The sequence below is a fragment of the Crocodylus siamensis genome, chromosome 7 (genome assembly GCF_052110815.1).
Source record: "Crocodylus siamensis isolate JL-2025a chromosome 7, ASM5211081v1, whole genome shotgun sequence".
Lineage (NCBI taxonomy): Eukaryota > Metazoa > Chordata > Crocodylia > Crocodylidae > Crocodylus > Crocodylus siamensis.
This window is the reverse complement of record NC_143401.1, coordinates 47,111,968-47,128,297: the sequence shown is the minus strand read 5'-3', so window position 1 is coordinate 47,128,297 and position 16,330 is coordinate 47,111,968. Positions and strand designations below refer to the sequence as shown.

General features: G+C 45.4%; 1 protein-coding gene across 1 annotated transcript in view; it reads left to right on the top strand.

The window, feature by feature from the left end:
• The window catches only part of TMEM26 (transmembrane protein 26), a 46,467-nt gene extending 30,390 nt beyond the window's left edge, over positions 1–16,077 (top strand). The window contains exons 3-6 of the mRNA XM_090058058.1: positions 906–1,019; positions 4,528–4,748; positions 9,369–9,445; positions 13,040–16,077. Coding sequence (XP_089914184.1) covers positions 906–1,019; positions 4,528–4,748; positions 9,369–9,445; positions 13,040–13,455 — 828 coding nt within the window. The 3' untranslated portion in view covers positions 13,456–16,077. The remainder of the gene's footprint in view (positions 1–905; positions 1,020–4,527; positions 4,749–9,368; positions 9,446–13,039) is intronic.
• The last annotated feature ends 253 nt before the right edge of the window (positions 16,078–16,330 follow it).

The window sequence follows — 16,330 nt, the reverse complement described above, 5'->3', positions numbered from 1 at the left end:
TTTAATTCTATATTCATTCTCTGAAGCAGTCAATATAGTGGTCAAGGTTTGGATTTTGTTCACCTTAAGGTGTACAATCTGAGGGCTTTTTTGGCATTAATATTTTTGTTGATGTGGAAATATTCCTTCATACACAGGTGTTAGAAAAAAATCTAGTTGTCCACATTGTAGTATCTTGTTCAGGCATTTTTCAGGGTAGAAATTAAGATCTTTAGAGGGGACAGATTTTTCAGTTTTGGTAAGTGTGTGTGGAGAGATTGATAATATTTGAGGATTGATTAATTCCTTCTGTTTCATCAAGTATGAGGTTGGACTGTTGTACGGTATTGATGTTGTTTCTCTGAGGGTTGTTTTGTGGCTTGGAAAGTTGTTTCTGTAGTACTTGGTTCCATTTCTTCTTTTTGGTTGGATGGATGTTGTAAAAAATTTTGGTAGTCTTTTTGTATGCATTGTATAATGTTTGGGAAGATATCCGGATTTCTCTCTTTTAGGTTGTTGTAACATATATTGTTTTCCTTCTTCAGCTGATTACTTTTGAAGTAGTTTATGTGAAGGAGATGATTTCTAAGCTTTTCTGAAGTTTTCCTGCATAGTTGCGAAGCATACTTGGAGTTGTAGTCAGAGACTTGTAGATGTTTAGTCCTCTGGGAATGATGTGGTGTTTCTTGAATAGGCTTAAAAAAATAGATGGTGCTGTTAAGATTAGCTGTTTTTTTCTTAAATTGTAAAATTCAAGCTAGCAAGCAGTAAATAAGAAGTTGCTGCAAGGATATACTGCAAGTGTGGCTAAAGCACAAGACTGAAAGATTGGAGTTAAAATGCCAGAAGGGAGGAAGAGGTGTCTGCCCAGAAATCACCTACCTCCACATGGTGTATTTCACGTCTGATGTTTTGTTTTATTGCAGTTTTGCAATAATGGATATGAACAAAAGCTGCAGAATATCAGCCACAGAGAAGACTTCAATCAATCCAAAGAGAATAACAGAAGTGACGCAGCAGATCATGACCTAATGAAGCTGGTGGAATACTTTTCCCTATTTTATATCCCCATCCTCTCCCTTATGATTAGAAAGGGGCATATGATAAGAAATAACTGGGTCTATTTGGTAAATTCTATCATAGTGGACACAAAAAAGATATCTTTCCAAGTAATCACACTTATCAAAAGACACTGATGTACAGTGCTGGGCAATAAAACTTGTTGATAGAAATCTTAGTTTGACAGAATTTTTTTCTTCCCTAAATGTGACAAGATGCGGTTCAATAGGTTTTAAGCTGCAAAGAGTAGTTGTCACAGTGCGGGGTCCCCAGGGATGGCCACGAAGCCCCAAGGGCTCCATGACCGTGTCAGTTCTGCCCTGTTGGCATCTCTTTTCTCACCCGCCATGTCTTCTTGGTATAAATAAATAATGGGGAGGCTGCCCACAAGTTTCTGCATGGTCACAGTCCTTTGGACTCCACTGAACCCTGCGAGTTACATAGTTCCTTAGTTGGCAGGGCCAGAAGGCACCTGAGCAGATCACCAAGTCCGACCCCCGTGCCATGGCAGGAAAGAGTACTGGGGTCAAATGACCCCAGCAAGGTGTTCATCTAGCCTCCTCTTAAAGACCCCCAGGGTAGGAGCCAGCACCACTTCGCTTGGAAGTTGGTTCCAGACCCTAGCAGCCCTGACAGTCAAGTAGTGCCTCCTGATATCTAGTCTAAATCTACCCTCTGCCAGCTTGTGACCATTATTCCTGGTCACTCCTGGTAGTGCACAGGGGAACAGGGACTTCCCCAGTGCCTCCTGTCCCCTCTGACTAGTTTGTAACAGGCCACTAGATCCCCCCTCAGCCTTCTCTTATGGAGGCTGAACAGGTTCAGGTCCCTGAGTCTCTCCTCATAGGGCCTGCCCTGCTGCCCCCGATCATGCAAGTGGCCCTCCTCTGGACCCTCTCCATGTTGTCCAGAACTGGATGCAGTACTCCAGCTGCAGCCTGACCAATGCCACATAGAGGGGGAGTATCACCTCTTTGGACCTGCTTGAGATGCATCTGTGGATGCATGACAAGGTGCGGTTGGCTTTCCTGACCACGTCCCTACACTGTCAGCCCATGTTCAATTTGGCATCAATAATGACTCCAAGAACCTTCTCTGCCTCTCCTAACAAGAAGGGAGTTCCCCAGCCTGTAGGTATGCTGCTGGTTCTTCCTCCCCAGTTGCAGTACCTCACACGTGTCAGTGTTGAAACCCATCCTGTTCTCATCCTCCCACCCCTGTAAGTTGTCTAGGTCTGATTGCAGCCTATTCCTCACTTCTAGCATCCCACTTCCCCCCACATCTTAGTGTCATCTGCGAATTTGAACAAGGTGCTTTTTACCCCCTCTTCCAAGTCACTGATGAAGATGTTGAACAGTGCAGGCCCGAGGACTGAACCCTCACATCCCTCCAGGTCGAAAAAGATCCATCCACCACCACTCTCTAGGTGCAGCCCTCCAGCCAGTTAGTGAGCCAATCGACTGTGTAGGTGTTGATGCCTCAGACCCCTAGTTTTTTAATGAGAATGGGGTGAGAGACAGTGTCGAAGGCCTTCCGAAAGTCCAGAAAGACTACCTCCACTGCTACCCCTGCATTTAAGGATTTTGTGACCTGGTCGTAGAAGGCCACCAGGTTGGTTTGACAGAACCTGCCTCTAATGAACCCATGTTGGTTGCCCTTAAGCATAATCTCCTCTGCTGGCCCCTCATGGACATGCACCATGATAATTCTCTCAAAAAGCTTACCCAGGATTGAGGTAAGACTAGTTGGCCTATAGTTTCCTGGGTCCTCCTTCCTCCCTTTTTTGAAAATGGGAACCACATTGGCCCTTTTCCAGTCCTCTGGCACCTCACCAGAGTGCCACGAATGCTCATAAAGCCATGCCAGGTGTCCCGCAATGACCTCTGCTAATTCCCTCAGCACTCTGGGATGGAGATCATCAGGACCAGCTGATTTAAATACATCCATTCCCTCCATAAGTTCCCTGACTAGATCCTCACTAATCCTAGGCCTGGGTGCACCTCCCCTGTGGCCTGCGGGGGACCCGACGGGGAAGGGGTGACCCGGTGCCTACTCAGGAAAATGGATGCAAAGAAATTGTTAAATAGGTTAGCTTTGTCATCTGGTGTGATGATCAGATTTCCTAGCGTGTCTTGCAGAGGCCTCACATTACCCGGTACCTTGTTTTTACCCCTATGTATTTAAAAAAGGACTTCTTGTTGTCCTTGATCCGGGTAGCTAGTCCCAGTTCCATCTCTGCCTTGGTCTTCCTGACCGCCACCCTACACCCCAAGCAACCGAAGTATAGTCCCCCCTGGTGATGGCCCCTCCCTTCCATTGGGTGTATGCCTCCCTTTTAGCTAGGAGACATTCCCGTATGCTTTTGGTGAACCATGGGGGCTTTTGTGCCCTCTTGACCCCTTTGGTCTGTTTTGGGATTACCTCCCTTTGGGCCTAGAGGATCATCTCCTTAAGGAATGACCACTCTTCTTGGACATCCAGGTCCCCACCCCTCCAGGACCTCAGTGCCTTCCCAAATATTCTCCTTACCTCATTGAAGTCCACCCTCCTGAAGTCCAGGGCTGCTGCCTTGCTGCAGGCCTTTGCAACCTCGTGCTGGATGGTGAATTCGCTGCCACCCAGGTGGTCAAGCACCAGCAGACCCCTCACCAGGCCTGGCCAGGCCCAGGCCCAACAAGGAGTCTCCCCTGGTGGGGCTGTGCACCTCCTGGGTTATATGGAGGTCCTGTATCTTAGTTAGGAACCTACGTGAGTGGTCAGATTTTGGACCCCTGGCTCTAAGTTGGTGCTTCATGGAATACCTCAAGCCTTTTGGGCTAGATGAGTGGCTCCAAAACTTCCCCTTTACCATGCCCTATGTCTTGCAGGTGGTATATAAATATTATCTCACTGATAAAGTTTTGTCCTAACTTGGCCTCCTGTTGTCACTGGGCCCCTGGCTCCTGCAACTGCACCCCTCTGGTACTTGGCTCTGCAGTCCCTGTGACTGCACCCCCCTAGTGCTGGGCCCGACATAAGTGTGTGCCCCAATGAGGCCTCCTCCTACCCTATTAGCCTCTTTCTTGTCCACCAGTATAAAAGACAACAGAAGAACAAGCCGCATGGGCTGCAATATAAGAATAATAATGCTGGCCACACTCTGCCTCTTTAAGGAGGTAAAGTTCTCTTTTATTATTGTGTACCCCCTAGCTCTACTAATCTTGCAGGCAGCAGCCCAGACCATCAAACACCTCTAGGTAGTTCTTTCCTGCAAGAGCTCCTTACCCTGGTGGGCCCAGGGCAGGGCAGCAGGAGCACCAGGCCTGAGCTGGTGGCAATGAGAAGAGATGGCAACCAATTATGTCTAGTTACATTCATTCCTATGGGGAAATGATTTTCACTTAGCATTCGGTTCTGCTTAACACTCAGTTTTTCCAGAATCAATTAAGAGCATTAAGCGGGGTTGCCTGTAGTTAAAGCATTTTTTTCTTTGTTTTGTTCTTTAAATAGGCTAAGGTTCTTGTCAGTCAGCTCTCCACAGTGTGTGAAAGTGCATGGATTCTAGGACTTCACCAGACTTTTCTACTACTTCTAATAATTGGGAGATGGCTTCTTCCTATTGGTGGTGAAATCACCCGTGATCAGTTGTCGCAGCTGCTTCTTATGTTTGTGGGAACTGCAGCAGATATACTTGAATTCACTAGTGAGACCTTGGAAATAAAAGACATAAGGTAAATAGTATTTTCTGAAGTACATACTTTGCATGCAGCAGATAACTATTCAAAGATATTTGTTTCACATCAAATTTTGTTACTTTCTGTGCATTTTAAGTCAGTGGCTCCCAACCTTGGGTTGCAACGCAAGGGTCCCAGATCAGCCCCTTGCTCTATCTCTCCCACCTGTGGGGCTCTCCCAGTGCACAGTCCACATGGTTTTCACCACTGCTGCCCCCTATTATCCCAGCATGCCCTGGGCTCTGCTGGCACCACTGGGCATGAGTGAGTTGGTGGCGGGGGCATGGGGCAGGAATCACAACCCAGATTTAGAGTTACAGCAAAAAAAAGTTGGGAACCACTGTTTTAAATTGTTGTACCTGAGATAACTACTGTATTCAGTGGACTCTATTATATTCCTAACTTTCCCTAACTCAAGGGCTGTCAACTGTGGATACACATACACCCAGGGATACTTTAAAAGGTTGTAGGGGGTATGCATGGGTGGGTTAGCATGCAGTGTGCCCTGGGGTGCAGCAGCGGTGTCTCCCCTGGGGAGGGGGAGGGATGCACTGGGTGTCACCAGCTACACACAGCACACTGCAGTGCCTCCCCACCTCCAAACCCCAGCTCACTCTCCTGATTGGCCTCTACCCCCTTACAACAGAGCCATGAGGCTCTGAATAGCAGGGGAAGGAGGAGAGGGAGTGTGTCCTCTGCCTGCCCCCAGCAGCACATGATTGCCTGGGTGCAAGACCAGTCAACAGCTGGTGGAGCCGCATGTGCAACTGGCCATGGGAATGTGGCACAAGGCATGGTGGAGATGGCAGTGTGGTGTGTGAAGGCTGTGACAGTGATGGCAAATGCTTGTGCAGATGCCTGAAAGTGGCTATTATAAATTGAATTAGTGCCTGATTAATCTTCTCCTGGGCCTGCTAGCCCAGTGGGGTGCCTTTGGCACTGCAACCACTATCCTTGCAAGGCAGCAGGGCTCCAGCAGTCACCCTGACCCCAGCTGTGATTCCTGACTCTAGCAGTCACTCTGCCCCCAGCCACTCCCTTGACAGCCTCTGGATGTGCCACCAGGCTCCCACTGTCCCAGGACCCAGCCTGGCCTGAGCCTCATTCACCATGGCATCCCACTGTGGGGATGTCCATCTCCCCCCCCCCGCAGCCACTTCCCTTTCCCTTGCCCCACCCCTTCTCCCACACACTTACCTGCTGGGGGGCAGTGAGTCCATGTGTGTGTCTGCATCTGTGTGTGTTGTGTCTGCATCTTTGTGTGTTTGTATGTATGTGTGTGTCTTTCCCCTGCCCACCTGGTGGTAGGAGGGACATGGCATTGCATGGCTCTTGGGGCAGCAGCAGCAGGGTGTAGAGTCCAGCTTGCAGCAGCAGCTGCCTTGCCCCATGCAAAAATCTGGGACCACATTTCCCTGCCCCCCCCTCCCCGCATCCCCCCCAGACAAGCTGCCCTTGTGGCTCCATCCCACACTCCACCCTGGCTGTGCAGTGCCTGCTTCTCCTCCTGCCCCAGCCCCAGCCCCAGCCCTCCCTCACTATGGGGGCCTCAATTTTAACACCCCCCCCACTCTTTTAAAACAAGGAAAAGATATAAAGGGGTACATGAGCTGAAACTTTGAGGCAGAAAGAGTGCACTCGTTAAAAAAAGATTGAAAATTCCTGCCCTAGCCCTTCCTAAGAGGCACAAGTAGTTCCCATGAGTTTTATTGGAGATATTTATACATAACAAACATAGAAACTTACCACATCCCATAAAATAATGGGGCTGAGTGAAGAAATGGTGTAATATGGTGTTACAGTACTTACAGCTGGAGCTAGTCCAACTATTGGTACAAATATGCAAAAACAGAAAAGTAAGTCTGCACAAATTTGTTAGTAAATTGTTCCTAAATTAATCCTTTTTCATAAATTAGATACTTACTGACTGTGATGTTGTATCAAATAGTTTGCTCTATTTATTATGTAAATTGTGTGGTTGGTTATTTTATGTAGATTTTCCCTTCTTGATAGGGTGACGGTGTTTTAAAACAAGAAAACAGGGAATGTTTCCAGTGTGAATTTGCAGATGATGAGGGACTTGCACAATTTTGGAAGCTTTTAACAGATACACATCATCTGATTTCTCACAAATAATGCAACTCCCACAGGAAGGCACAAAAGCCCCCATGGCTCCCCAAAAGCATCCGGGAATGTCTTCTAGCTAAAAGGGGGGCATCCATCCAATGGAAGGGAGGGGCCATCACCAGGAAGGATTATACTGTGGTTGCTTGGGGATGCAGGGAGGCAGTCAGGAAGGCCAAGGCGGAGATGGAACTGGGACTAGCTTCCTGGCTCAAGGACAACAAGAAGTCATTTTTTAAATACATAGGGGGTAAAAAGAAGGTACCAGGTAACGTGGGGCCCCTGCAAGACACGCTAGGAAATTTGGTCGTCACACCAGAAAACAAAGCTAACCTATTTAATGACTTCTTTGCATCCATTTTCCTGAGCAGGGACAAGATCAGCCCCCCCACCGGGTCCCCCTCAGGCCCCAGGGGACGCACACCTAGGCCAAGGGTCAGGAAGAATCTAGTTAGGGAACTTCTGGAGGGACTGGATGTATTTAAATCAGCTGGTCCTGATGATCTCCACCCCAGAGCGCTGAGGGAATTAGCAGAGGTCATTGCGGGACACCTGGCATGGCTTTATGAGTACTCAGGTGCTCTGGTGAGGTGCTAGAGGATATGAAGAGGGCCAATGTGGTTCCCATCTTCAAAAAGAGGAGGAAGGAGGACCCGGGAAACTATAGGCCAGTTAGTCTTACCTCAATCCTGGGTAAGCTTTTTGAGAGAATTATCCTGGCACATGTCCATGAGGGGCCAGCAGGGGAGATTATGCTTAAGGGCAACCAACATGGGTTCATTACAGGCAGGTCCTGTCAGACTAACCTGATGGCCTTCTACGACCAGGTCACCAAATCCTTAGATGCAGGGGTAGCAGTGGACATAGTTTTTCTGGACTTTCGGAAGGCCTTCGACACTGTCTCTTACCCTGTTCTCATTAAGAAACTGGGGGACTAAGGTGTTGAAAGCTACACAGTTAAATGGGTCACCAACTGGCTGGAGGGCCGCATCCAGAGAGTGGTAGTGGATGGGTCATTTTTGACCTGGAGGGATGTGGGCAGTGGGGTTCTGCAGGGCTCAGTCCTCGGGCCTGCACTGTTCAACATCTTCATCAGTGACTTGGATGAGGAGGTAAAAAGCACCCTGTTCAAATTTGCTGATGACACTAAGATGTGGGGGGATGTGGGCACATTAGAAGGAAGGAATAGGCTACAATCGGACCTAGAAAGGTTACAGGGGTGGGCGGATGAGAACAGGATGGGATTCAACACTGACAAGTGTGAGGTACTGCAACTGGGGAGGAAGAACCAGCAGCATACCTACAGGCTGGGGAACTCCATTCTCATTAGTGCAGAGGCAAAAAGGGATCTTGGAGTCATTACTGATGCCAAGATGAATATGGGCAGACAGTGTGGGGATGCAGTCAGGAAGGCCAACCGCACCTTGTCATGCATCCACAGATGCATCTCAGGGAGGTCCAGGGAGGTGATACTCCCCCTCTATGCGGCACTGGTCAGGCCGCAGCTGGAGTACTGCATCTAGTTCTGGGTGTTGCACTTCAAGAGGGATATGGACAACATGGAGAGGGTCCAGAAGAGGGCCACTCGCATGATCAGGGGACAGCAGGGCAGGCCCTATGAGGACAGGCTCAGGGACCTAAACCTGTTCAGCCTCCATAAGAGAAGGCTGAGGGGAGATCTAGTGGCCTGTTACAAACTAATCAGAGGGGACCAGCAGGCACTGGGGGAGTCCCTGTTTCCCTGAGCACTACCAGGAGTGACTAGAAATAACGATCACAAGTTGGAGAGGGTAGATTCAGACTAGACATCAGGAGGCACTACTTGACTGTCAGGGCGGCTAGGATCTGGAACCAACTTCCAAGCGAAGTGGTGCTGGCTCTTACCCTGGGAGTCTTTAAGTCAAGGCTTGACAATCACCTTGCTGGGGTCCTTTGACCCCAGTACTCTTTCCTGCCATGGCAGGGGGGTCGGACTTGATGATCTGCTCAGGTCCCTTCTGACCCTACTAACTACAAAACTATGAAATATAATGGGGGGCTGAACTCTGTTTTCATCTCTGAAAATATGTATAAACCAGGTGCTTTTCATTATTCTACTAAGCTTTACATCTACCAATCAAATTTGCTTCACAGTGGGAAATGGTCCCTAACACAAAACAGAGATGGTTCAGCCTGATACAGAAAAAAAGCTACAAGGGCGAAGTATCTACTTCCTCCTCCCCTCCCCGTCCCTCCCACAAAATTTGTTTCCCTACTCGGATCAGTTTAGAATATTAAGCTTTGAGGTAATCCTCTTACACACATGGCTGAATCACATCAAGAACTGCAAAAGTTCTTAGCAAGGACTGTCCCATTTTTCTCCATAATTCTTCTGGAGTGTCTCAAGAGCTTTCAAGTTCCCAACAGCTATACAGTTACATGAAAATTCCTTACAATGGTGATGTCCTAAAGACCTAGAGGCTATCTCCTTACATTTTTTTAAATTTTTTAAAGGAATAACCATGTTCTTGTGTATGCAATTCTTGCTGTCTGGACTTGGAGTATGTTGCAGTTTCCACTTGATCTTGCAGGTTAGTATGTGCATGTAGATGATAAAATAAAACTTATTTTGCTTGCATACCTCAGGGCTTTGAACACTTACAGCTCCAAGCAAATAAACACCCCCCCCAAAGAAAAAAAGCAACCCTCCCCCCCAAAAAAAATCCCATCAGAGAATATACTAAAGGCTTTGGGTGGAAAGAGACTGATATCATAAAAGACTATGATAAGATTTTGAAGGATTTTTTTTTTCAGATTGAGCTGCAATTTCTCCAACACACAGTAAGCTTCCAAGCAAGCTGGAATTGGAACAAATAGGACTATCTGCTCTGGTGGCTTCCTTAGAATGGGAACACACTGACTGAACCTTAACTAGACAAACTCTGAAGTTAAATCACTCCTGGGACTATGCTGGCAGCCACTAAGGAAGATCATGGTATCATAGCAGCATATTGGACAGGAATCAGGAATCAGAGCTGGAGATCAGACAGGGGGCACAGCTACATGAGACGCTAAATGCACAGTACATAAGGGTATGATTGATAGGAGACATGTACAGTGCTTGCAAAAAATGTGAATTACTCCAGTCTTGTTAATTTATGGATACCAAAAAACACAGGGATATCAGGACTAGTATGCATGAGTCTCCCTTAATCCTATAAGAAATGTGCCCTGGATGACTTTAAATGATTGATTATAATGATACTGTGCCTGTAGGACAAGATAATATACAAATTTTACTTATGGTGCATATAGTTTCTTCCAGTTTCAGGCTACGGGCTGAGGAGGGAGAGGAGGATCGAGGTAGTAAACCAAAGACTGTGGCACTGGTATCACCATGAAGGCTTCAGCTTCCATGACCACAGTCCGCTCTTTGGTGAGAGAGGCAGTGAGCTGCTGGGAAATGATGGCCTCCACTTCTCTCCACTGGGGAGGAGGCTCTTCTCAGCCAGGCTGGCTGACCTGCTCCACCAGGCTTTAAACTAAGCCTGTCGGGGGATGGGGGGACTACTGCCACTACTGGCTCACTGAGCAACCTTTGCAAAGCCAGCAAGCCAAGGCACTTAAGGGAGCCCACCCCTGCCCCAGCCCTGGAACAATCTGTAGGCAAGGCAAGGGCCCCCAAAGGGACACTTGCATGCCTATACACAAATGACAGGGGCTTGGGGAATAAAAAGGAGGAACTTGTCCTCCTGCTTATCACAAATAATTATGATGTCATAGGGATAATGGAGACCTGGCAGGACTCCACCCATGACTGGGCCACAGGTATAGATGGCTATACACTGTACAGGAGAGATCAAGTGGACAAAAGGGGCTGGGGTGTAACACTTTATGTCAAGGAAAGCTATGCATCCCTGCAAGCCAACATAGGCACCCTGAGTGAATGACTGGAGACCCTCTGGGATAAAATCCATGGGGAATACGGTACAGGGGACACAATGGTGGGAGTCTACTACAGAGCTCCTACCCAGGATCAAGAGCTTGAGCTTTCATCAATGCTGACCTTGTGAAGGAATACCTTGAGAGACTGGATACCTTCAAGTCAGCCGGCCCTGACAGATTACAACCCGGGGTACTTAAAGAGCTGGCTAGCATCATAGCTCAGCCCCTGGCATGGTTCTTCAAGAACTCCTGGTGCTGTGGTAAAATGTTCAAAGAGGAAGAAGGCCAATGTGGTACCTATCTTCAAGAAATGGAGGAAAGTGGATCTGGCAAACTACAGGCCCATCAGCCTGACCTCTATCCCAGGGAAGGTCTTGGAAAAAATTATTAGAGGCCATTCTTAACAGACTGGCTGACAGCGACATCCTGAGGGTTAGCCAGCATGGGTTTGTTGCGAGTAGGTCTTGCTTCACCAATCTTATTTCCTTTTATGACCAGGTGACCTATCACCTGGACAAGGGAGAAGAGATTGATGTCATATATCTTGACTTTAAAAAAGCCCTTGATCTGGTATCCCATGATCACCTCATAGCAAAACTGGCCAACTGCAGTCTCAGATTCACGATGATCCACTGGCTGGGGAACTGGCTCTGTGGTCGGGCCCAGAGGGTGGTGGTTGATGGAAATCAATCGTCATGGTGTGCTGTAACCAGTGGGGTCCCTCAAGGCTCTGTCCTTGGATCTATACTATTCAAAGTCTTCATTAATGATGTGGACATTGGTGTCAGAAGTAGACTAGCCAAGTTCGCTGACAACACCAAACTTTGGGGTAAAGCGTCCACACCTGAAGACAGGAGGGTGATCCAGGATTACCTTGACAGGCTCAGGAAATGGGTGGATGAGAACCTGATGGTGTTTAACACTGAAAAATGGAAGGTTCTCCACCGTGGGAAGAAAAACCCTCGGTATGCTTATAGGCTTGGCAGTCCTACGCTGGCTAGCACTACGGACAAAAGGGACTTGGAGGTCATGATTGACCACAAGATTAAGATGAGCCATCAATGTGATGCTGCAGCTAGTAAAGCGAGCAAACCCTGGCTTGCATCCATAGATACTTCTCAAGCAAATCCCAGGACATTATTCTCCCTTTGTACTCGGCCTTGGTGAGGCTGCAGCTGGAGTATTGTATCCAGTTTTGGGCTCCGCAATTCAAAAAGGATGTGGAGAAGCTTGCGAGAGTCCAGAGGAGTGCCACACAAATGATCAGAGGTCAGGAAAACAGACCTTATGATGAGAGCTGAGAGCCATGGGACTCTTCAGCCTGGAAAAGTGCAGGCTGAGGGGTGATCTGGTGGCTTCCTATAAGTTTATAAGGGGTGCTCACCAGGATCGGGGGAAGGTTTTTTCACCAGAGTGCCCCAAGGGATGACAAGATTGAATGGTCACAAATTCCTCCATGACCATTTCAGGCTGGACATAAGGAAGAACTTCTCTACGGTTTGAGCCTCCAAGGTCTGGAATAGACTGCCACCAGAGGTGGTTCAAGCACCTACTTTGAATGCCTTCAAGACACATTGTGATGTTTATCTTGCTGGGATCCTATGACCCCTGTTGATTTTCTGCCCCCGGGGAAGGGGACTAGACTCGAAGATCTTCCAAGGTCTCTTCCAGCCCTAATGTCTATGAAATCTATGAAATCTATGTATCAAACCTGACCTCTAACACCTACTGTGCAAGTCATTTTCCACCACTGAAAGCAGGCAGACTTTTAACAATGATAGTAACTATAGGAGCATATTTCCAAACATGTGGTGAATTCCTTAATGTCTTCAGATCAAGATAAGATGCCTTTAAATATGAGTTATCAGGTGCAGGCACTGGGGGATGCTTTTAGAGGTCTATTGTATAGGAAGTCTAATTACACAATCTAATGGCCCATTGTCGCCTTTAACTCTATGAAGATTAGATTCTATGGCGTTTTTATGATGCAGAAAAAAAAAACTGAGGTGAGATAAAAACCTGTTCTTAGGCCCTACTCAGCAGCTCCTTAAGTATATACTTAATTTTGATGAATGTGTCCTTAAGAAAGTGTTTTGTTGAATCAAACCGAGGACTTGGATGCGCTCTTTTAAATCCATTTCTCCAGATTTGGAAGTTTAGTACTTTAATAATCCAATCTACCTCTGATCTGCCTATTGGACTTAGATAGTTATATTAACACAGAATATCTTTACTTACAGTGCAACATATTGGCTGCAAAACATCTGAGTCATCTATGAGAATCCTCAATTTGCTGCTCTGCAAGCACAGCGCAGACCTGTGGAACATTGGAATAAGTGTTTTCATACAAGATGGTCCCTTCTTTGTTGTACGTTTGATCCTGATGAGCTATTATGGCGTAATCAATCAAACGCTGGTGTTTTTCACGGCTAAGAATATCTTAATCTTGATATTACAACTGTACCGTTTAACAGTGTTATTGTTAGACTTCCGTACTTCCCTCCAGGATCAGTCAAACAGCTGGAAAGGAGGAGTCAACTGTTGCCCAGGTGAGCCTGAAGACACCAGTCCCCCACACAGTGACGATGCTACTGATATGGGAGAGCACACTGCTATTGCTCTGGATGATTCTTCTATACCAACAGATTGCCAGTGAATTGATCCATAATTCACTACAATAAATGATGTTTCCCTTGGATTCTTTGAAAGAGCTTGGCATGTTTATGTTCTCAAGTAGTCCTCAGTCCTTATGGTTCTGACTCATCTCCCTTCCACCATAAGTTGGATTTTTGGCTCTGAAAAACAAGGAAAGATGTTGAAGCAATATTGCCAAAGCATTAACTTTTTCACTGGATTTTGGTGAGTTGCTATATTTATCCAGTGGAAATAGGCAGCAGTAGTTTGTAGAAATAAAAGAAATGAAGCTGCATTTGATACATTAACAAACTTGTTATCATCTTTGGTGGCATTGTGCTAATGTACTTAAATGTATTTATGTCTAAGGACAAAGATCAACAGAATTACCTGAAACTGAGAAGCATTTAACTTTGCTTCTATTGTCAGTCTGTAAATACAGAATGGTGAATGATATATTTGCCTATCACAAAAGTTATTTCAGCAAAGCATAAAAGTGCATGTGAACAGAGATAATACATTTCTGCGGTCACTATGACATTTACATGTTGCACATTCAGGGAATGCAAAAACAATTTCTTTAAAGTTACCTCATACTTGATTGGGTTCCATGAAGACTATGCCACTCTACGAAGTAACATTCAAGACCAGGAGAACCCTTTCTCAAAATGAGTGTTCCTGGTGCTTCTTTGATTCCAAATCTGGAGATTTTTTAATTTAGCCCTGTAGCTCACTAAATGAAGGCTATTTTTGTATTTCTGTCATGTAGGCATCCTCTGCAAAGGGATTTGTCTTTCAGTTACAACTAGACCTAGCAAAAAAGTGAAAAATCAAGAAAAAAAAGCTTGAAAAATTTCTATTTCACAGTGTTTGAAATGAAACCAATGTTTTAAATTGCTCTTTTTTTCACTATTTTTTGCCTTTACTCAAGCATGTAGTCACACTGAATGCAGTGGGAGACTCTGGCTTTAGGTTTTCACTTTATAAAGCACCTAAAATACCTTCTACCTAGTCCAAAAGCTGTCTTGCATTCAAATACAGGAAGTCCAGGTTTTAAAAGCCACAGTAATAATTCTCACCACTTCCTGCTCTTTTAATTTTGGATTTCTTGTTAAATAAAATGTGCCAGCCATTATTTGCAGTGATTTTGTGATGTGGCCTTATGGATACTAGGAGGCAACTTAGTTTGTGTTTTTAATTCAGATCCATAGGTAAAACACTACAGCATGGCTGCTAACCAGGTGTTCTCTCTAAAACCCCCCACTGTGGTAAATTTAGAATCAATTGTTGAAGCTGCGGCACAGTTTTCCTTTTTTCTGAACTATTCACATTTTTTTTTAATTTTCTCCACTTCATCAATATATTAATTACCATGTATAACAGTGTTAAATGCATCTGTTAATTAATCTGCAATGTGATAATCTTACTATAATATGCTCACAGATTCATTAGCACAACAAAAAGGCTGCATGAATTGTTTTTACCTCACAATCTACTTAAAAGCTGATCTTAGTGACAAAGTGCAACTAAAGCTGCTGGCTTAGTAACTAGTCTCTGTATCCATCATCAGAAGGACTTGATAGCAGTATTAATCTCTGATCTTCAGTCTCTCTTCTTTCACACATTGGGAAAACTTGCATTATCTTCACTGGGGGAAGGACCAGCCACAGAAATTGGCCTCTGACTGGATCCCAGCCCTGTTGAATTTACTTGGCTTATAGATTCACCTCTCATACTAGCTTTGGTATAGGCTAAATGTATGTCTTCCTCATGGTAAGACAAGCAGATAGATTAACAAGATGCTTAAAGACAAGAAGTCTGTCCCCTGTGAAACCTCAAGTGTGGACACAATGGACCCTAGAGGACAGCAGACTGGTCACCTGGAGTCACAAACAGTTCAGTAAGGAGCTATGGAGAAGCAGACTAAAAATTCTACTAGTTTGTGTCCATTTAGTCATGGCAGAAGATTTTATTTGCAGGAACATTATACCTACCCTCTCAAATGTTTTTACTATACAAATGAGGTATGTTTTCAACAGCCTTTATGAATCAATTTGTGTCTATCTGAATCAGCCAGCTGAGTGCAGAGAATTGCATAGTAGTACAAGACTTTCTGATTTTTGCAGCATGGAAGAGAGAGAAAGTATTTTCTTCAAAATACACCGGTCTCTGTCACATATCTTAAGAACAGTTTGAGCCATGTTTACTGTCTTTCAGATTTGGAAAAGAAGCTTCGGAGAATGGGAAATGGTTAGGAAATCCACCTTAGTAACTGTTCTCCCCATAGTCAGCAGAATTACATTACAATGCTTCCTCTTCTATTTACAGTTATTTATTTTAGTTGCTTTATATATGGTATTTGGTATTAATCTTCATTACAATTCTTACTTCCTGCTCCTTCTGCAACTAAAATGTATTTTGCTTTTGACATTTGCTCAGGAGTTTGTAGCCCCTAAACTTCTAGACGAATTGTAGCTGTTGAACATACTGAAGTCTGATTTTATCTTGTTTATATTTGTATTTGTAGTGTACTGTACTTTCTGGAACCATATGGAAATGGAAGAAAATATGCGATTACTTAAAAGATTCCAAGTGTTTTTTTGCAAATAAAAGGCAGTTACCTCAGGCTTAGCTGCCAACTTATTATATGTTCCCAGTAATTACATCACCACATGCTGAAGTAATTAATGTTCCCATTAATTACATCACCACAACACCACATCACCCTTTCCACCAATGGTCTGTTAATTACTTAGCCCAGTTTCTGATCTCACTCAGTCCAGAGTAAATCCAGCCCAAAGTAAATCCAAATCAACAGCAGTGAATTCTGTTCCACCGTTCCACTCCACATAGGTTCTTTTACTACACTCCTCTCCATAGTTTCTATCACTTATTTT